At 40.8% G+C, this 23,165-nt stretch overlaps 1 protein-coding gene across 4 annotated transcripts in view; it reads left to right on the forward strand.

Moving 5' to 3' along the window:
• Positions 1–550: 550 nt before the first annotated feature.
• iffo2b (intermediate filament family orphan 2b) overlaps positions 551–23,165 on the forward strand; it is a 31,392-nt gene continuing 8,777 nt past the window's right edge. The window contains exon 1 of one of the 4 annotated variants that reach the window (XM_026167689.1): positions 551–1,792. In XM_026167689.1, coding sequence (XP_026023474.1) covers positions 1,290–1,792 — 503 coding nt within the window. In that variant the 5' untranslated portion in view covers positions 551–1,289. The remainder of the gene's footprint in view (positions 1,793–23,165) is intronic. The other 3 variants (XM_026167690.1, XM_026167691.1, XM_026167692.1) reach the window with 3 other exon arrangements.

A 23,165-nucleotide genomic window follows, 5' to 3' on the forward strand; every position in this document is an offset into this window, starting at 1 on the left:
TTATCCACTGTGATATCACCCTTTCACATAATGATCCTGATAATCCTACAGACTATAGGTGTATACTGTATGACATAATAATAAAGAGGTAACATCAAAAAGGCATAAGACATGTTAGGACAAGACAAGAAGAAAGGAAATCAAAACGAAAGCAAATAAACGTAAAAAAACATACAATGTTCGAATGATTCCTTCATAAGGACATAATAGCCCTCTCTTATTTCTCTTCTTTGCACCGATGCTGTAAATGCAGGTCCTGTGTGTGTGTTTTTATACAATATTATACAATTATTATTATTCAAATACAATATTTTGGAAATATACTGCAGGCCTATGGAATTTGAAAAAACAACAACAAATCAGACTGTGACTTCGCTAAAACTCAAACATATCACATACAGAGTAATACAGTAATACAGTGCAGACAGAAACTGCCACATTGTGCGTCCCTATAAAAAATATACACGTTTATTATTGTGGTAAAGGTTTCATATTGATACTTGTTTAAATAAAAGAAACAATTCATTATTCTAATAAACGCACAAAAACGCCAGGCCTGACTTTAAAGCGCATAAGAAAAGAAATTAGGTTATAGTTCACTTTATCCTATTAATTAGACTTAAGCCTTCCTCAGCCCGTCGATCCCTTTCGTCAGTGTGTGTGTGTGTGAGAGAGACAGGGGTAGGGAGGTGGGAGGGGCTCCTAGAGGTGATAGTGCCTAGTTTAGCACTTTGCAACATGATCCGCGGAGAGGCCGGGCTTTGCGGCGCTGCATCCTGCCACACCGCGCCACATGGAGACCGGATACAGCCGCGGTAAACTGGGCATGATAAAGAAAGAAGGTGGACCATTTTCCTCCTCTGTCGGCTGGCTATATGTACTCGCACAGCATCAGCAGCTCCTGACAAAGCAAAGGCAGACGGAGACATGAGGGTGACGGGAAGTGCTGCTGCTGCTGCTGGAGATTCTTGCGGTCTGCGTCAAACCTCTCGGTCCTTCAGAAGATGATGCTCGCTGTGTCTCTTAAGGGACTTTTCTGGTTCGTTGTGTGAACCCACGCCACGCTGAAGGGGGTCTTTGTTAATATCTCGGGTTTAAACGTCCAGTAGCAGCAGCGGGGATAGTGATGGTCAACCCTTCTCCAGTTGCTCAATCACTGAATCACTGTCTGCATCTGCATTGTAAAGAGAAACTCACCCCGAGGGAGTGAGGGATTTTCAAGCAATATGCAGCGATAAAGAAACCACAAGTGTTGCTGTTTTATTTAAACCAGACAGAGCCATAGGTGGATGAACGGAGTTTTGTTATTTACCAACATGAGCTCGCTGTTTTTCTCCGATACTCCGTCCGGTCCGGTCTGCAGCGCTCCCACCGGGTCGGGCGCGGTGACCAGCGCCCTGCGAAACGACCTGGGCTCCAACATCCACGTGCTGAAAACCCTCAACCTGCGTTTCCGCTGCTTCCTCGCCAAAGTGCACGAGTTAGAGAGGAGAAACAAACTGCTGGAAAGCCAGCTGCAGCAAGCTCTGCAGAGACCGCAGTACCGCCACCTTTACACCCGTGAAGTCGCCGTGCAGACGGACGGTCCCGAGTCGAGACTGCCGGGCACCATCTGGAGTTTCACCCACGTCAGGAGGCAAGGGGAGCGCTTTGAGACCCTGCAAGGGCCCGGGGTGACATGGACGCATCCGGACGGAGTTGGTGTCCAAATTGACACAATTACCCCAGAACTGAGGGCTCTGTATAACGTGCTGGCCAAAGTCAAGCGGGAGAGGGACGAGTACAGGAAAAAGTGAGTAAAGTAAACACTATTAATGTGAAAGTTGTGTGCGGGTATTTTATATGCTCAAATAATCTCACGCTAGGATATGTCCAGTTGTAGTTTGCAGGGGAGCAGCAAGAAATTTAAGGCCTTGAGTGAATGGTGAAGCCCCCACCACCAAAATGTATTTCTTGATAAAAAGCTGCTAATAGGGAAGCTGTTCCCTTAAGCTCTTTCCTTTGCATTTACATAGATGCACAGACACAAAGATACTGAAAAGTTTAAAAGACATGTCATATCGTAACGGACAGACACACAATACCTGCAATTATTCCATATTATACTCTAGATTGTAATCAGTTACACAAAAGGTCTGACTCATTCAATGAGGGGAAACATGTTTTCCTTTACAGTAAATCTGGGAATATAATTGCTATTGAATACACTTCTCACATGTTAAATAGTTCACTTTTGAGCAAAACTGTTTCTCAGTATTTGGGAAGTTAGGCAGGAACTCAGCCAGTTTTCAAGTAGTCTTTAAAGTTTCCACAAGACAAACCACACATTTGTCTCTTTATAAACTTCTACATTTACTTTGGATTGAAGTTAGCCGAACACGAGGACTGATCTGTCTGTCAAGGGGGAAAAAAGTTTATTAAGAGACATGATTGGTAATTTTGGCTCATGTTGTCACTTCTAACTTATTATTGTGGCTTTTCTTCTCCCTTGTGGACGTGGTTAGACAATATATCCAGATGCTCATCTGACAGGTATAGAGGAGCGTGATGACAGCTATCACAGTGACAGAGTGTCACTTGAGCTAGTACATCCCATGAAGTATTCAGAGCCGAGTGGCTGTTTGGCACTTTAGTTAACCAAACACGTTTTTCCATGAATTTAACTGATCCCGTTTTTTTCCCATTTCTGCGGAAATTCCTTTGCACGGCTCAGTTTTCAGCAATTGTTCTCTTTTTAGTCATACTAATTGTGTCCGCCTGTGGACTCACTGTAGGATCCCCAGCTGACTGTGAGTGTGTGACTGCTGGCCGTCTTGGCCGGCTACTGGAGGGGTGTGGGGATTGCCAAGCAACCGCCTGCTTCTGTTTGGCGTCATGATTCAAGCAGAGAGGCATTTTTACAGGCCTCTGTCTGGTCGGTGAGGTCGTCTATGACGAACGCTTACTTCCGTGTGAGCACACTGACTCAGTGACACAGAATGTGTGTGTTCTCCCACTCCTCTGGGAAACTGGATATCCTGTCCAGTCATTCCTGTAACACCAGCATATCCTTTTTTGTGCATTTCTGCTGTGGACGATAAAGTGCAGTGACTGGGAGAGTGGCCAGATTTAAAATTCCTGCAGCTGAAATCCAAGATCTGGATCTTTTTTTTGGCAAAAATGACTTTACATGTTTGCTTTTAAAATGTATATTAAATCACAAGAGTTGTGGAATTTCTTTTACACCTGGATAAGTGACAAACAAAGTGCATTCCAAGCATGTTTTTATGGGCCAATAATCATTGTTATCGATTTGCCTGCCTCTCTCTTTCCCTCCTTGCTCTGAGCTTGATAATTGCATCATCGCTGAGTTCACTGCCCTGCTTTTCTTTCTGTCTCCCAGTCTAAATCCTCTTTACTACTGTCACGTTTCAGCATTCAATCCCTGAGCCCCATCCTGCCATGCCTTTTCTGTTCTGTGTTCTTTGTGTTCAGCCATTCCTTCGCTCCACCCTTCTGCAGGCCCTCCACCCCTTCGTCCCTCTCTGTGTGGTACAGACTGCTTTGTAAGGCGTCTTCATTCCCCATGGAGGCCACCACAGTGCTCTCCCACATTCAGGGTGATTTATTAAAGTTTTAGCAGTGTGGACACGCACAAAAAGATGGATCGGCAGTTGTCTTGTTTCTGATTTGGCCGCTTGCATTCCAACATGGTTACCATGAGCTGTTCAGATGTTTACTTCTGACATTTTACAGTGAAGCTCTTTCTGACCAAGAGGTAAAACAATGCACTCTGAACTAATTTCATGAGAGGTTATGTTGCAGAGGCTGCTTGAATACATAGAAGGGAGATTAATGCTAAACACCAGATTAACAGAAATAGAAAAAAACCCTGGTCAGAATTCCAAGAAACATCAAAATGAAACTTAAGTAACAAATTTTAACAATCTGTCTAATCTTTGAACTTAAATTTCACCTTAAATTTGAACTTAAGTAATTATAAATTTGCAAAAATATTCACAGGTTAACAGCTACAATATAAACAACCATAAACCTGCTTGCAGATGTTGTAACTCTATTGTTTTATAGACTATACTATATAATGTTTTAAAAAATCCTTTTTCATCATCTGTTATGTATGTGAGCAGTGCTAATGGAGACCATTAAAGCATCTAAGACACAGAAAAAGAATGTTTTTCTCAAAGAAAATATATGAAATACAACAAAAGAGGTAGAGATAACCACTTTGTTAGGTACATCTGTTTGTCTTCTAAATGCAAATAGCTAATCAGCCATTCACAGGGTAACAGCGCAATGAATTTGGGCTTGTAGACATGGTCAAGATGGCCTGCTGAACTTCAAACCATCATCAAAGCATCAGAATGGGGAAGAAAGGTTTAAGTGAGTTTGAATGTGATGTGGTTTTGGTGCCAAACGAGCTGGTCTGAGTATTTCAGAAACTGCTCATCTACTACTTTAAAGCAGTGAGCGGCTCTAGGTGAAAGCTCTTGTTAATGTCAGAGGAGAATGACCAGATCACTTCTGGCTGATAGGAGAGCAACAGTAACTGAAGTAACCACTCATTATAAACAAAGTATGCAGAGGTACATTTCTGAATGCACAACAACCTGTTTAGCAGCAGTAGAGGCTACGTTTCGCATGGACTCACCAAAATTTGACAATAGAAGACTGGAAAAACATTGCCTGGTCTGATGAGTTACAATTTCAGAGGTAGGGTCAGAATTTGATGTAAACAACCTAAAAACAAGGATCCATCCTGCCTTCCATCAGTGGTTTAGGCTTGTGGTGGTCATACAGTGTGGTTGATATTCTATGGTACCCTTAGCACCAAGTGAGTATCGTTTTTTTTTATCATTGTATCATCTGCTGATGGATGCTTCCAGCAGAATAATGCGTCATGTCACAAAGCTCAGATCATCTCAAACTGGCATCCTTAACAGGACAAAAAGTTCAATGTGCTCAAATCATCAGACATCAGTCCAGTAGAGCACGTTTGGGATGTGCAGCTGACAAATCTGCAGCGACTGTGTGATACTAACATGTCAATATGGACCAGAATCTCTGAGGGATGTTTCTAGCAACCGTTTGAATCTATGTCATGAAGAATTAAGTCAGCTCTGAAGACAAAAGAGTTTCAACTCACTTCTAGCCGGGTGTACCGAAGGTGGTCGATGAGTGTATAGTTAGTGCAGTTCAGCAACCAAAAGTGTGAGTTCATTAAGGAATGATTTACATTTAAGAAAGATCTTCTGCAGGTGCAGACTGAGACAGAGAAGAAGAAATCGAGTTGTTGTGCGATGCACTATCACAAATAAAATGTTCAAAATTCATTGTTCCAAAAATCTCAACTGGCCTCAATCCTGTATCCAAATCAGTTTCTCTCCATTGTTCAAAATCCTATTTGTATAGAGAACAGCATGTTCTTTCAAAGCTAATCTGTATTTGTGCATCTGGAAAAGCTCTTAACTTCGTGTGGATTTTATCCAAAGTCTTACCTAACCTATCAGATTCTTTCTTTTAATTCATTGCTGTCATGTGAAAAAGTCTCCCTGCTCAAACACACACAGTCCCACTGTCTGTCTCCCGCACACTAGCATACTGCACCTATTGTCAAAGAAGAAGCGCTACAAATCAGACAACCAACTTAAATGAGTATCCACGTAATGCCACAATGTCGGGACTGTGGGGTTACATTTCTGTCACAGCCGTGCAAAGGAAGATGGGTAAGGTCATTGCCAGCACACCCAGTTCACACTGTTTTTATTCCTCCTTCTTCATTATGCTTTTATCACTTGGGGGTGTCAGTGTGACTCTCCCAGTAATTGCCGTCATTATGTGATAATGTTTGAAAGGCCATGAGAAGCGTTGCTGAAGCCGATGAGCATATCTGACAACCGGCAACACACGCTAAGAACAGATAGTGTTTCCAGTTCACTGTGACAGTTGTCTTGTCTTCATAGGCGGTGGCAATTTGCTTAAAGTTTTGCATTTTATATTTTTTGCACAGAGATACCCCAGATGGCTTTAGCCATTATGCAGATTGCCGCACAGGAGGACAGGCAGGGAGTGAAAGACGGCAGTTATTCTTGGAAATAACGTGCTGATACATTTTCAAATAGGTGCATAAAAATATAAGATAAAAGAGAAGTACATAAATGATACTGTAGACGGCATGCATTTATGTTAAGTAGAGCTGATGAATACAAATTCTGAGAGCTGTATAATTTGCATTATTATAACCAACTTTTCCAGTGTAGTTCCCACTGCAGCGTTAAAGGACATGTCAGTGAGAGGCTGAGCTCCAGTTGAGATATGAGATCGGCGGTTCCCAGTCGTTGTGGTGGCCACTCCTAATTGGTTGTTTATTTCATCAGTGATCTGAGGCCAAACAACTGTCCTGCTGGATCACAGTGTGGAGACAGGGGGAGGCAGAACAGTCACTGGGCCTCCAGGGTATGTTCTTCCGGCATGAATAATTCACGTTGCTGAATTTAGCCGTGCGTGGATCAATGCGATGAGAATTCAGTAAAGACATTTTTCCCGAGCCTTTGATCTCGGTTCCTGTGCGTCAAAGAGGTGAACATCGAAGCTGAGCCTCTCCTTTGAAAATCAGTAAACTACTTTAACAAATTACAGGGAGAGGTAAACTGCAATTCCAAAGTCAGCGCCTGCATTGCGTTTCAAATATCATATTTCCTGATGAAGAGCAAAGCGCTGTGCTGATGAGCTCCTGAGCCTTTGTGTGTGTCTGTGGTGCTGACCTGCCCTGCTTATAATCCAGGCCGTCTATTCAGGAGAGGGATTTTCTCTAAGCCGTCACCTAGCACCAAGGCTTCAACATCCAGCCAGCCCTGCGCCACATCCTGGCAATCAGCCGCTGCACTGAACTGGGGCCTCTGAAAGTGGAAGGCACCCTGCTGCTGAGATACAGAGCAAGAGAAAGAGAGATCAGTTCTCTCAGGCTACTGAGCTCCAGAGTAGAGTCTGTACTGTTTGTCTATGCTCCTTCTTAGTTCACAACATGTTTTTTTTTATCTTTCAAGGCAAATTGCTGACTTTAGAATCGTAGGTCGTATCCATTCTGTTGGGTCTAAAAGCTTTACAAACCTGGATTATACTCAGTGGAAATATGTAAAGGAAAAGAGCTGCTGATACTGCTTATTTGTCTTTGCTGTACACCTCAACTTTTATCCAAAAGTACATTAATGATCAATGATTCCCAAAATCACAGATAAGTTGGGAAGGAAGAGAAGAGGGACCTTCTTCTCAACACCACAGAGAGTCTGTGAAGGCAACAGATCCCCAGATGAATGCAGCTTGTGACGAGGTATTTTAGGTATGAGATTGTTTGGCTGTAAAAGATTATGAGCCAGAAAGGTCAAGTAGCCACTACACAGGAGTACCAAAAGTTTATCAGTCTGAACACCCTGAGGATGCCTTACTTTCTACTGTGTGAGTAATGTTTTTTAATGGAAGCACTGGCCTATTTGATAAAATCATGAATAATTTTGGATTTTGGACTGCAAATAAGTAATTTGCTACTGGTAACTTGTTACATTTGACAGATTTATGTAGATACATAATATTGCTATGTAGTTTAAGTCAGTGTTTTTCGTCTATTCATGAGATTTGTTCACAATAATTGACTGAAACTGTCACTTACTGTGAAAATGCTATAGCAACGGCGTTGCAAAAAAGGAAACCTAGTTTATAGTGTTTCCCCATCTCCCTTCACAAGCCTTTCTTCTCTCAGTGTCTGGAGCTGCTGCTGTGCTATGCAGCTGTGGTTGATTATTCATGGGTATCGATACAGCTGAGAGCAGTGGCGCATTGCCATATTTAAAAGTGCAGGAATGCACCTGTCGGTGGTAAGCAGCTATGGCAAATATAGACTGAACTGACTGTGCAGAAGGGTTTTTTTGTAGGTTGGAAAGCCTTGCGACAGTTGCAGGGAAAGCAGGAGACAGATTAAGTTATTAATCAACAGACCTAATCTTTATATAGACCTAATAATGTGCCTTTGGCTTTCGGTTCAGATCTGCTCAGTTTGCAATGCTTTTGCAGCTAAAGCTCCTAATATGCTGGCACAGCGTGCTGACTTAATAATGTCTGTATTTCTAAAGCTTGTTATTCGAGAGGAAGTGCTGGTTTACCAGGCACTCCAAAAACATATATGGGCACTTTGGGCACTATATATAACATACAGAGCATGACAGCGGCGTTAAATATGTTTCAGCGCTTGAACTTCCAGCACAGAAGGCCACATGTGCCCTCCCTTTGAACTCGGTGGAAATCTTAATGTAGTGTGAGACTCGTCTGTCTTGTGTCAGTGACGTAAAAGACGGATCACACTGATGTTCACACTGTCATACCATGATCAGATATGGGTCGCATAGGGTCAAAAAAGTCAGATTTGATACGCTTTCGCATGCAGTGCGAACGTAGCCAAAGTGCTTTGACATTCTGTGGCAACGTTTTCATTATCAGCAAAAGAAAGTAAATGTTTGTTTAAACTAATGATTTTAACACCAATTTTTAGTCATGACCTGTTAAAAAAACACGCAGAAAATTGAATCTCTAAATACATCCGTTTCAGCTGATAATATTGTAACTTTTTATTCAAGCATTAATTTGTTGTTGATTTCTCTGTTGCTAAGACCATCAAGGGTTATTAAAAATATAAATCAGAGATGTGTTTTGACACTGCAGCATTTATTTTTTATTTTTTTATTTTTTTAAATTAAAGCTGCTATTAACAGGTATTTTCATGTCTCCCCAACTTCCCTCACATGAGTAGGAGGAATGAGGCTGAAGCTGTAGCTCTGGCAGTAGATATTTCAGTAGTACAGTGCAATACTTAATAAGCAAGTTACCCCTGACTTTAATTTAGCATCAGCTCTCATATGAAAGTCAGCTGGCTCTTATATTTGGCACTGAAATCTCATGCTCTCCTTGTTATGTAAATGTTTCATTGATATAATTTCCCCTTTATAATTGGAGGAGATAAGGTACTCTGTCTGTCACCCTAACTTTGCAAAGATTGAGGAACCCTTTGTGGGTTGAGGCAGTGCCTAACAATTTCATTTCTGTAGATTTTGAGCAGGGTTGGTTAGTAACGAATTAACCATAGTCAGGACTGCATATTCAGATTACAACAAAATAACTGAAATCTACTTGGCAAACATTTGAAATTTGTAAAAATGTGAAGAAAGTGAATGAAAACAATAGCTACATGGAGTTAAAGTTACAGTCTCAGGAATTATTTACTTACTTTTCAAATCATTTTAAAATTTAAAATATAAAAATTGAATTTATGAAACTTGAAAACACACACTCACTCAGAGAACCCTTAATGAACTTTTTTTTAAACCGTTTTTATTGTAAAGCTCTTTGGTTTTTAATGCACAATATAAATAAATTTTATTTCCTTACTTACTTTATTATTGCGATGTAAGTCCACTTTATTTCGAATGAGATGTAGAAATCTAAATTTTGCTGTCAACCTCACCATATTTAACTTTTAAATAATCCAAAACAGTTCTAATCAACGTATTAAGCAGTGTTTTATCAAACCATAGCTGTAATTTGCTTCTGGTGACTGACCACTTGTAGAGAGACACTGAATACATTATTCTTGCTTTGGCTCCCCACAGCTAACAGACTCTTTGTGTCTCTGTTTACTTATTTTCAATTCCTGGTTTTTGTTCTTTGTTTCCTTTGTTGGACTTTCCATTGAAGTAGCAGTGGGTATTCCTTTCTCAGGTTATTTTGGTACACAAGTACATTATGCTATTGCTATTTTAAACTAGGTCATACACCTAGCCTTTGATTTTTTTGTACTTTGACTATACTCCATCAGCCATGAAAGGCTGATGGAGTATAGTCATCATCCCGCTGTGCGGGCGAGCGGCATGGACACCTACGTTTGTGAATGCGATAGCTCAAGAAGAAAGCGACGTAGGAGCTTTAAATTGATACCATAGGTATATCTACAAAAAAATCTTAGAAGAATTTGAATCTCATTGATCTCGACCTCAAGGTCAGAGGCCAAGTGTTCAAGTGAATGTTCTTTTATTTCTTATGTCTTTGTGTTTCTTCATGGAAACACTTTATATAATACATGAAAACCATAGTTTATTAGTGATTGATCTTTTCATTTTTTTTTCTTGAATAAGTCATGCTGGTTTATGTCATTCAGAAGTTGTGATTATATTTGACACATCAGTGCAGCAACCCAAGTAAAAAGGTAGCCAGTTTACAGGGATAGAAAAATGAAGAAAATCAGCAAATTACTTTTAACATTGAAGTGTGTTTCTAATAAAATACCAGGGCAGCTGTAATTCAGGAGGTAGAGCGGCTAGAGCACACATTGAGATGTTAAACTGTAACATAGGTGCTACATGCTGTCAGTGTTGTATGCTTTTAAAGTTCCTTTAATGAAAGTGGTGTATCATTTACATCCATTATAAACTGCATCAGTGCATTATGAAACAGTGTCATGAACTGTAGGCCGTTAGATTCAGATTGTTGCAACTGATTTAATTGAAATATGACAGTGATCGTGAAACAGGTGTATGTACACAGACGTACAATACGATGTTTGTCTCATAGTTCTATTATGTGTCACATAATTTCACTGTACACACCCTGGCCAGTGAGGATTTGTGCCAGAAGTGAATATCTTGATCTTCTTTATTTCTTTGATGGGATGTCACTCCCTGTGTACTCCACCCAAACATGGCCCAGACTTGTAAGCTGTTGATTGTGGTCTTATGCACTTGCAGTGATTCTAACAAATCCACATCATTTGCACAGCAGAACCCCCCCCTTCCCAAAGTTATAAAACTGTTAGGACATGGATTTAATGAGATGTTTTTACCAGTTAAGTCTTTACAGTTCTTGTGCAACGAAACATCTTTGTGTCTGTTAAGTCAATAGACAGGAGCCCAGAGCTATTATGAGAGCACTATAATAGGGCAAGAATAAATCAGTGGGAACATAACAACTTAACAGTAGAGTAGTGTTCTTTGTAGGATGTGGGGTGGGGTCAGTTTGCAGTGTGGATTATGGAGACTGCAGGGGAAACTGATTTTCTGTCACAATGCTTTGTCGCTCCCTCTCCTGCATACTGCACAAATATGATACGCAGGCAGATGAATCCTTGTATTCTTTCCTCTTTTGAGTTCTGAGAAGAAAAACATTAATGCGGCCAATGAATTGCATAAGAACAATTAAGAAAAAAATAATTGACTTCACTGTAAAAATTTCACTTTCAGGTTCATGTCAGTAATTATGAAACTGTTAATCATGGAAACTCTTCGGTCTTTCCGCCAGACATTTAACTGCCAACTATTGTAAGCATAAACAAACTATTAAGTTGGGGTGTTTTCACAGTGGCAACACCTTTGCAAGTCCATGCAGTTCATAAAATCACTGCCTTCATAAACACCTCGCTTTTACAGCAGTTATTCATTTTTTCAGGGTGAACTTGGGTCAAAGAGTTGGAATCTGCTGATAATTACCTGTGAACGCCCATTATATTGGTTGTTCTCCTGTAGTATGCCTCAGGGCAAGGAAAAGGGGCCCTTGACTGGCTTTGAGAGTTAAGCAATTAGATAATACATGTGCTTAGTGCAAACAAGTCAAGTTTACACCTTGGAAAAGCCAGTGCAGCAAGGCTTGGGCACAGGTCAGACATGTTACAACACTTGCTCCCAATTATCTTTCAGTCCATTAATGTGAAGGGAGGACAAGTGGAGTTGCACCAAGCCTTCTATTCAAATAGATGCTTTGATCAGTGGAAATTACTTTAAGTATCCAAGAAAAACAAAACCCAGGAACATGAGCTATGCACAAGCTACATGGTGCCCTGTTGTGGTGCAACAAGTTCATCTTGAAAAAGCTGGTCCACCGAGTAAAGACATGCAGCAGCTATATGAGCCGTGAAACTGCCCTGACGTAAACAAAGCTTATAGAAGCTTTAACCATGCTTGCTTATGACGATGCTCACTGCTTTTGTAGGAATTTAAACTAAGACTCAGATGTCTGGTTTTAGGCAGAACATCCATCAAACTCGCTAATTATATTTTCCAGTACCTAACCTCTAATCCTAAATGTTATTTGTTTTCCCAGTCCTTTTCCAAAGAAGTACTACATCTCTGGACTAGTCTCGGTGTAATAAAAAAATGCTTTATTAAACGTCTGCAAGTACAGAACTGCAGCGTGTTAATGCCTAAACATATTTCAGCATCAGTTAATTAAATAGTGGATGAAATGTTACGTGTGTTATGTGTGAATTTCTTTACCAGTTAATGTAAATTAATGTTAAAATGTTGCTGTAGTGATATTTCAATATAGTGTAAATATACTGTGACCAAAAAAAAAGTACTAAAATTGAAATGAAAATTTTTTTTTAATAAAAAAATGTCAACGCATTCAAGATAATAAAATAAAATAAGAGAAGATAAAAAGACAAGTGTTGAAATGTTAGATGCCACATGCACTGTGGTTACCAGATAACAGACGTGTGTGCGTAGACACCATGTGATGATGTGTAACTGTGCAAAGTAAATAACTGGTTTGGATTTCCCCATCCAAGCACATGTGTGTATTAGATAATGCCATGAATAATCTTAGCTAATAAACTAATAATAATAAATACATACGAATTTGGTGAATAATTTGATTATAAAAAGTTCTCAATACAAATTCTTTGATTCGATGTTTCGTTTGATGCACGCGATGTAAAGAACAATGTAAACGTGAGCGTTTCACCCACATTTGCGACTAAAAACAGACCTGCAATAAAAAAAGTATTTAGGAGCAGCGTGCGAATAAAATCTGCAGTAAGTCTCCAGAAGTTGTATGAAAATATGCAGATGAACCAGTGTCATAGCAGACTGGTTAAATCATACAGACTGCTGAAGGCTGACGCTGGCCGTCCTATTTTCCATGGAGGTGATACCAGCAGCAAACAGGGGTGAATCTAAAGGGGGCCATCGGGTGTACTAGACCAGCGGTTCCCAACCTTTTTTGCGCCACGGACCGGTTTATGCCCGGCCTTTAAGGTGTCGCGGATAAATACAACAAAATAAAACTAGTACCGGTACCGAAAAAAAAAACCATTTATTCATAACACGTGAAAAGACCCAGGAAAACCGAGTTAACGATAAAAATGATAACAAAATAGCGCTGAAAACCGATAAAAACCCTGAAAACCATACATTTCACACCTGAGCCTCAACTCTCGCGGCCTGGTACCAAACGACTCACGGACCAGTACCGGTCCGAGGCCCGGGGGTTGGGGACCGCTGCACTAGACCATATTAACTTCAAGGCTCTTGTAACATTTTTCAGATTGAAAGTGAAATACTATAAAATATTGCATTAATTCAACTGCATAAATGTTTCAAAAATATAGAAATAAAAGCTTTTTTATACAAGCCAATAAAATGTACATGGGCCATTAAACTCTGAGCCACGGACCTGAGGGTTAGTAGGTGGAACACTGAATTATTATTTATATTAATTATTAACATCTAGACCATCATGTCATCTGTTTTCAGCAGCACAAATACGTGCCTCCTGTTTATGTCAGAAAGCTTTTCAAGAAGACAGAGTAAAGGTACATTTATGCCTTAGTCTATTTTAGATTTTTAGATTTTGAAAGAACGGTGTTTTTGTTCTCTTTTGAACATTTATTATTGCTTATTAACAAGACAAAGGTATTTCTTATCCTGTTACACAAATAATCAATGGAATAATTGATGGATTACTTGATTACTAAAATAATCAGTAGCTGCAGCTAGGGCTGCTCAATTAATCGAATTTTAATCACGATTACGATCTGGGCTTTCAACGATCATTAAAAATGACTGAGCCGATTATTAGCCCCTCCCTCGTTTATCCGCGACACCTTAAAGGCCGGTCCGTGAAAATATTGTCGGGCATAAACCGGTCCGTGGCGCAAAAAAGGTTGGAGACCGCTGATTAAGAGGACCCGAGGGAAGCTCGGAAAGCTAAGCAGAAGTTATTTGGAGAGGAGAGTGACTGCCTTTGGTTGAAAAGAGAGGTAAAAAAAAAAAAAACTTCAGTGGTGTTGCACACTATTTTATATTATTTTTTAAAGTCATTATTCAATACATTGTTATTGTTAACAATGTATTAAAGTTGAATAAACTCAGAGAAATGTGCTTATCTCAGTGAGAGGTACTATATGTCCAAAAATATGTCCAAAAACTTCGTAGTGCTCACAAAAATAGCGTAAGAATCATCTAAATCATCTAAACCAAGCAGAAGAAACCCACTGCTCCCACGCCCCTGCTCAAGGAACATGACAAATACCCCAAGACAGATCTCCAAACACGTAACCTTTCAATCCAGCAATCCCACACCAAAACCCATGGGACCAAAAATATCTGCTACCAGTGTCCCTGCATCAGACCCTACATGATCAGACACCACAAGACACCATCTGATGTCTTTTGGATTCATGAGGGGTACCTACCCAAATCATTTGAATCGTTCATCCATTCATCCATGTGCTTTTGTAGCTGATTATTATTAAATATGTGTTGTAGGATTTTATTTGTCAGTTAGTTTTTAATAAACCAGCGTTTACATTTGGTACATAGATTTGTGGTCCTCAGGGTTTTAAAAATGTTCAGCTAATTTAATAACTACAGCATAATGGCAGTCCTCTCAGGCTCATCTTATAGCTTGCATTGAGTACTAATTAAAAATCTTAGCATGGAAACACTGTATGTTATACCAGCTCAGCATGCTAGCGTCAGTATTGTTAGCATCATCGTCAGGTTAGCAGGCATTGTTTTTGAGCACAGAGCACTGCTTAAGACAACATCATGGATGTAGAGTCTTCGTCCTCTGTCAGGGCTGTAACTGTGATTCACTTTAATAAATTAAATAGTCCCTGCAAGGACAACAAGTGGAAAACTAGAACTTTTACATTTTTTTTAAATCTTACCTATAAAAAAATATAAACATATTCAAGGAGGAGGAGAAGATAATCCATCACAACATGTAATTAAAAAAAATCAGTGACAAAAAAAGTGAAAACAACAAAACCCCTCTTATGAAAAAAAGATTCTGAGAAATCAAAAGAACTGAAACATGCTGTGTTTCCTGTAAAACATAAGCATGTTCATCTGTGGTCACTTAGCAACACTGGTGGCTCCTGCTGGTTTCTGTGCCCTGTCTGGGTTAGGAGGGCTATATTTAAGACACAGAAACAGAAAAATCACCAGTCAGTGAGCAACGGGCCTCTCTGTGCACAGCTTACATGACAGTAGAAGACAAATAAGCGTGTGTGTGTTATTGACATGTACTGAGGTCAGAGAGGAAGGTGGTTAATTGGAACACAGAAATGAAACGCGCCTCAACCTTGCAGTGGTGTCTTGTCGTCAGTGGGCCTCTGAGCTGCTTTACGTGCTGGCCCTGATCCATTTCATGCAACTGCTTCATTTGCACCCCACATATGTCTCTCAGTGGAGTCTGGGGAAGCTATAGATTACAGAGTATCACCAAACTTAGTCGATGATCCCAGTGACAGAGTAACGAAGATCACATTGTTCTCTCTATTTTGCATAACTGCGATATAGTCATGTCTTCCCAGGAAGCTGATCCTGTCAGGGCAATTTTCGGGGGGGGGGAGTAATGTAGAGACACTAGCCTGCTGATTCAATGTTAATGAAAATGGCGAATGGTTGTGTCATCTAGAAGACATCGCATAGACACCTCTAGCTGTCCACCGGAGGAATCACAAGTACTCAGGACGTTTAGACATGATTTATCAAAGCTGTCAGCGGCCTCATTTCATACAAGCAGCTCAACTAAATGGCTAAGTGTTTGTCCTGCACGTAGTCCCATGTATTGATCCCTCACTCTGTTATCATGCAGGGCTTCCTGCTTTTCTCTCTCCGCTCGCGTGAGAATTTATTGTCACTGTGCCATTAAAATCTCTTAATAGAGTTTCGCCTAAGGTTCCCCTTTGCGGAGTTAGTTGAGAAAGCAGACACTGATTTGTGCCCTTATACATTTAAACTTTATTAATAAAGAAGGAATGTGATTTATAGTTTTCACAATTCAATTACTTAATTGTTTTAGATAATATTGTGCTAAACATACAGGAATTCAGTCAGACCAACATATATTTTTGTAAATCACTGGCACATTTCTATGTGTTGCATCTTTGAGAAACACATTTTTACTAATTTCGAAGTCTCCCTCTTATATATACCAGTTTTCAAGTGATATATAGACCTAACATAGAAGAAAGATTATGAAACAAAAGAGCAAGCCGCTTTTGACTTCAGAAAAATATTCTGAATAGCAGGATTTTAATCTGCTCTAATATGTAGAATTGGTGCTTGAGTCTGTAATTTGTTGCCTGGTTTCTTAAAGCTTCCACACACAAACACTTTCCAGTATATCACATACTTGAAACAGGGTGTTGGCTGAACTAAAACTTTATTTGCGATGAACGACGGAGGCTTTGTGGTATGATATGCAACCACACCTCAAAGTTTTCCCTATGCTCTCTTTGGTGTTTACTGCATATTCCATGCTCTCTTTAATAGTTACCGCCTGTTGCATAAGTGTTTAGGACCTTTCTGATGAACATTTAATCATTAAGATAATAATCTTTGGATAGTCACCTCCAATTATTTTCACTCTGACAGTTTCACCAGTAAATCACTACGAGTGGCATAAAACTATCACCTTGAGCACTATTGTTACAAAGAATCAGGTGCGGATCAAGACTTGGATGGGTGCATGCTCCGTGTCCTCGGGCGCTGTAGTGGGAAAACACTGAGGCAATTTGCGTGCAAATGTAACTCCCAGACACACCACACAAGGCAGGGAGGGTTATTTGGCAAGCTGTTGTTCAACAGACAAACATATGAGAAATGTCTGTTTGATGTGATACACTTCAGGTTCCTCTTTCAGTACCACACTGCAGTATTCTCTTAAATCACTGATTTACATGAATCACGAAGAATCAAGCAACTTTTTAAAAATGTTCTACTCCAGTGCAAAAAGCATGTAGTGCTGATTTATATTACTCTATGTTATTAGATTAGATAGAATGAAATCTTCCATCCATCCATTCATTCTCTTCTACTGATCCTTTGCAGGGTTGCGGGGGAGCTGGAGGCTATGCCAGCTACCATAGGACGAGAGGCAGGGTACACCCAGGACTGGTCACCAGTCTGTCACAGGGCTAACATATAGAGACAAACAACCATTCACACTCAGATTCCCACCCACATTCACCCATATGGGCATTCACCCCACTGCACATCTTTGGACTGAATGAAATCTTACTTAACATAATTAAACTCTTGACACTGATGCCAAAGCACCAGTGTAGAGTGCTTTTAATGGCTAAGCGAAGTGAAACTTGCATGCAGAAAATATTTTCTACTCTCACATTATAGATATAGATAGATATAGATCTATCTATCTATCTATCTATCTATCTATCTATCTATTAGGGGTGCAACGATACTCGTATCGATATTGAACCGTTCGATACAGTGCTTTCGGTTCGGTACGCATATGTATCGAACAATACAAAATTTGTAATTTATTTTATCAACTTTCCTTCTGACGATGCTGTCTGTGTTGAGCGCTCAGTGAATCTGCGTTTGACTACTCCGCCTAGGCTGCACTGTCGAGTGCAGATCCACTGAGCCAACACAGACAGCATTAGGGCTGCTCAATTAATCGAATTTTAATCACGATTACGATCTGGGCTTTCAACGATCATTAAAAATGACTGAGCCGATTATTAGCCCCTCCCTAATTTATCCGCGACACCTTAAAGGCCGGTCCGTGAAAATATTGTCGGGCATAAACCGGTCCGTGGCGCAAAAAAGGTTGGAGACCGCTGATTAAGAGGACCCGAGGGAAGCTCGGAAAGCTAAGCAGAAGTTATTTGGAGAGTGACTGCCGTTGGTTGAAAAGAGAATTTAAAAAAAAAAAACTTCAGTGGTGTTGCACACCATTTTATATTATTTTTTTAAAGTCATTGTTAACCCTTTAAAGCCGGTCAGGGCAGCACGCTCCGTTTTGCGTAACTATTTTTAAATCCCTGTAGAACCTGAACCATGTAAGCTAGCGCAATAATTTGTTTTGCATATGAAACCGGAGGAGTTGTACTTACATCTGATGCCATCAGCTTGTCCTCGGTCTCGTTCCACATATAGCTTTGCAAAAATTGCATAAAAAGCGCTTGCAGGAACAAAAACATAATATTCCAGAAACACGCTTTGCCGTTCCTATCAGCTGTTCGTAACACTTCCCACAGTGAAATGCACATGCTGTTTTCTTTGAAAATTTGCATCATAGGATTGTTTTTTGTTTTTCCTGCAGTATATAAAAATTGCTGTATCTCCAAAATAAAACTATGAAGACACTCAATATAAATTTCCTGTTGTTGTAAACTATTTTTTGCAACTTTATTGTATTTAAAGTTTTGAGGGATAAGCCTCTTAAATTTCTCCAAGTCGAAATATATGTAAACAAAACAAAAGCGATTTTCAATTTTTTTTGTAGTTTATTGCACTTTTTTGCAATTTATGTAATTACTATGGACTTAATGCATACATATTATTAAAATATAACAGTTGTATTGATGTATAGCAACTTGAAATGCTCCCACAAATGGCACTACAGCATGTAAAAAAAATAATATAAGCTCTGGTGGACTTGGTTCTATAGTAGGTCTTAAAGGGTTAAATAAATATCGTCAAATAATCGTGATCTCAATTTCAGTGAAAATAATCGTGATTATCATTTTTGCCATAATCGAGCAGCCCTAGACAGCATCATCAGAAGGAAGAGCACAGGGCAAGCTAGCGAGACAGAAGTTAAGCTCTCCTTGCAAAATGGCAAATTGAACCTCCCCCACCCTCATTCAGATCTGGCGTTTGGAATTATTTTGGTTTTCATGTGACGTATGACCCTGAAGGTAAGCAAGTCATGGACTAAAGTAAAACAGTATGTTGGATGTGCCACGCAATGGTCAATTACATGGGTGGGAACTAGTGTGTTAGCGCAGTTAGCTCGTTAACGTGTTGGCCGTCTAGCCTCACGCACGGGGCGATCAGGGGTAGCTCGTTAACGGAGATTTGCCGTGTTGTGGCGTTAACGTCATTTCAACGAGATTAACGCTGACAGCACTAGTGGGAACACAACGAATATGACTGCACATTTACGCCAACATCATCCTAGTGCAAAGACAAGTGGAAGCAGACAAAAACAACAAGCATGCTACAAACTTTATCCGAGTCATTTAGACAGCCGTTAGCACATGATTCTCCTTATGGGGACCTGATATGTTTAATATTGTGGCGAGCTCAGAGAAGGTGGAGACGGAGGTGTCGTTTGGTCTTGCTTCCCGTGAGCTAGCCAGGGAACACAGCCGTTTATTGACATCTGCAGAAGAACACTGCCGCTAGCTAACTGCTCAGCGCAACAACCGCACAGCAACAACAACAACACACAGGGCGCCCTCTGACCCCGGAAGTACACACCGTCGCAGCGAGAGGGCGTCACCCGTCACTATGGCAACATAAACAAAACATAACTGTACAAACAGAATCCCGAACAGCCCTGACCCGCTACATAGCCCCCACCTAAGGCGTCAGTCGTCCCCAACGACCCCATTACCCCACACAAAGTCCTGCAAATGTCCAAGTGCCTTCTTTTGGCGCACCGGCCGGTCACGACCGGCGGGAGAAAAGTCACTCGGGTCAGAACATGGGGTGCTACCATCATCCCACTTCTGACACCAATGTGGCAAGCTCAGACAAGGAGGAGACGGAGGTGTCGTTTGGTCTTGCTTCCCGTGAGCTAGCCAAGCAGCACAGCCGTTTATTGACATCTGCAGAAGAACACTGCCGCTAGCTAACTGCTCAGCGCGGCAACCGCATAGCAACAACAACAACACACAGGGCGCCCTCTGACCCCGGAAGGACACACCCGTCACTATGGCAACATAAACAAAACATAACTGTACAAACAGAACCCCGAACAGCCCTGACCTGCTAAAATATGCTACTGAGAATATAGCCCAGAAGAAGCGTATAGTATAGCTTTTATTTTGGAAAGAGCCATTTCTCTGTAATAAACTCTCTTTTCCAAAGATGAGTGATTCCTCAATCAGATACATGGCTTGCAAAATCGCTAGCCCGACATCCCGGGGCTAGCGATTTTTCCAGTCGGGCTACCAAAATCTATCTCTGCCCTGCCCGTCGGGCTATTGTAGGAAGGAAAATATATGTCAATGCTTTTGCATTCTTTCGGAAATGTAGCTGGGTAATTATGTCATTGGCATCGATGAGCCACTGTCAATATGTGACATATTGAAATCGCGTTTGAATTTGCGCTTGTTTTTTTGCTTTCACTTTGCAATCGTGCGAACTGTGTATAGAGAGCGACAGCACTGATTGGTGAGTGATGATAATTTGCGCACCAATTCCTCTGACATCGTCTTATCAATCGTTAGCTTACTATGCAAACATGACAAGTGAAATCTCCCGCAGCAAGCTTAAACATATGAGAGGTTGATCGCGCAGAGAATCGCTGACCGTTATGTGTGTGTGTGTAAAAGCAGCAGGATATATATATTTTAGTTCTGCTGAGCCAAATAAGACAGGTCAGGGTGAAGAAGTGACAGCCAAAGAAAAGCTTACCACAAAACGGAAAAGTTATGACAAATCAGACTATAAGGCAAAAAGAAAGTGCAGCTTTATGGTTTCATGGACAAAAGAATTTCTGTGGCTGCAATATGACGAGCTATATAACCGGGGCTGCGTATCGTTGCACCCCTACTATCTATCTATCTATCTATCTATCTATCTATCTATCTATCTATCTATCTATCTATCTATCTATCTATCTATCTATCTATCTATCTATCTATCTATCTAGCTAGCTAGCTAGCTAGCTAGCTAGCTAGCTACCTACCTACCTACCTACCTACCTACCTACCTACCTACATAGATATATATCCAAAGAATGGTCCTAAAATCAGAATAATACTGGCAAATCTCAGATGTCAGAATATGACAGAAATGAAATCTCTTTGATATATTGCTAAAATTCAAGCTGACGTTCTCAGCAGAATAAACACATCTGTAACAGCATACCTTTTAATTTATTAGGCGGTGATTCAGAGCCTGTGTCTGGCAGTAAACAGATGTGCATGAGCTGACACAGACTCTAATCCTCCTGCTGTCTTTGTCCTTGTAAGGAGACTCCCGATGTTCATCTTGATTAAGTCATGCCAAAGGAACATGAAAAGCAGAGCCACGGCTATGGCAGACGGGTCAGATGAAGTAACTTTGCTGGAATGTCAGCTTTGTTTGGGTTAGCCATTTTTATCTAGAAGCTTACAATGATGGTGTCTGAGGTCGGTGAGGTGTACTTTTATGGACCGGTGATTTGTAATGGCTCCAAATAATGTGGAAGCAACTTTGATAGGTGATATATAGCTTTGAAAAATGTATTTCCTTGATTTACTCCTATAAATCAAGGGAATCCTATATTCCCATGATTTCACCAACAGTCTGAATGAAAAGGTTCTAGTGTGCATTCAGGAAGTGACAACACAAGTAAGACAGCGCGTAATGCAGGTGCTGTTGTGTCTGCAGAGGATGTGATGCAGTTGTGAACCTCACTGACCTTAGCCAGAGTTCTGCTGCAGACGGGCAGAGTGTTGTGGACACAGTAAACACCACTGCCAGCATTTTTTAGAACAACAAGGCTTCAATCACGAAGCATGCTGGCACGCCCTGCCAGGGAATACTTCTCTCTAATTAGACAGTGTACGTTCACTGGATCCTGAATGGAAACAAGGCCTATTTTGTTGGAAAAGTGAATCTCTAGTGACGCATGTTCTGACTTTTGGCTGTGGTGTGCTTCTCCATTGTGAAGGCTATAGATGATCTAACCCACAATGAAGCAGTGTTCATCCCATGTCAGCTTTCTCTCTTACAGTAAACATGTATGGTTAGGCATGTGCTGCTTACACCGCTCTTCCCACTGGCTTATTCGGTCTCTCGCACAACCTCACAGAAATCCCCTCCTGTTTTTATCCTCCTCTGTGGCCCACAGTGTCTCATACTGTGCAGCTACTTCATATTCCTGAATGAGTGTCTTGTTCATTCTGAGTGGCTTTTGGAAAGCATCTGTGACTCAGCATATCTGCTGTCTCTCATCCTGGGGCACAAGAACAGTGGGTATTAGTAGGACGCTGAACTGACCGACGCAGTAGCCTGAGCCTCCTGTGCTTTGTGTGCAATAGCTTCATACTGCAAATTGAGCAGGCTCCTGATTTTGTTTATACAGAGCTGCCATGGTGCGGAAGAGTTATATGACGAGAGAGACAGAGGAAGGGAGGAAAGACCTGCATTGCTAATCATAGCTTTCAGCTAACAGGGGGGGTCTGGTGGTTTATTTTTAGCAGCACTGGTGGTGTGACTCTATAGATGGCAGTGGCAGTTGGTGTGATGGTAGAGTCACCATTTGTAGGTTTATTGGCACTGAATGCTGCAAAGTCATTAATAGCAGACAGGTGGAAAATAATTTGACCATGAGGTTGTTATTGAGCAAAATGTTCTTTTATGTCTGCTAAACATCATATTTTTTTCTCCTAAGCACAAGCGTGACTTATCGGCCTAGATTGTTTGGTGTGAATTCAGCCCAGCTTATCTTTAATACATTTTGGAATTTCAGTAAGTGTTGATAAGTGTCTTCAAATGTATAATGACCAAACATTAGAAACATTAAAACACATTTCTGACTTCACAAACTTGGGATTGACTTGGGACAGGACTGAAGCATGGTGGCATGTCAGTCATGTTTCAAAGACTATTCACGAGCAGTGTTTGTAGAAGGATGGGACTCAGTTCTTCCTTATTGTCTTCATTGAAGCAGCGTGGTTGTAAAGACACTGTTTAAAGAAGAAGGAGACAAAAGATCGAAAAATGGGGTGGTGGGATGGTGTGTGGGTTGTGGGTGTGGTCCCAGTCTGTCAAGGACGTTTTGTAATCAGAGATGGGAGTATTAACTCCACAAAAGTACCATTACACTGTCTGCTGGGCCCCTGGGGACAGGCCGACGGTAACTGACCCACCTCT

The sequence above is a fragment of the Astatotilapia calliptera genome, chromosome 5 (genome assembly GCF_900246225.1).
Source record: "Astatotilapia calliptera chromosome 5, fAstCal1.2, whole genome shotgun sequence".
In the NCBI taxonomy this organism is placed as follows: Eukaryota; Metazoa; Chordata; class Actinopteri; order Cichliformes; family Cichlidae; genus Astatotilapia; species Astatotilapia calliptera.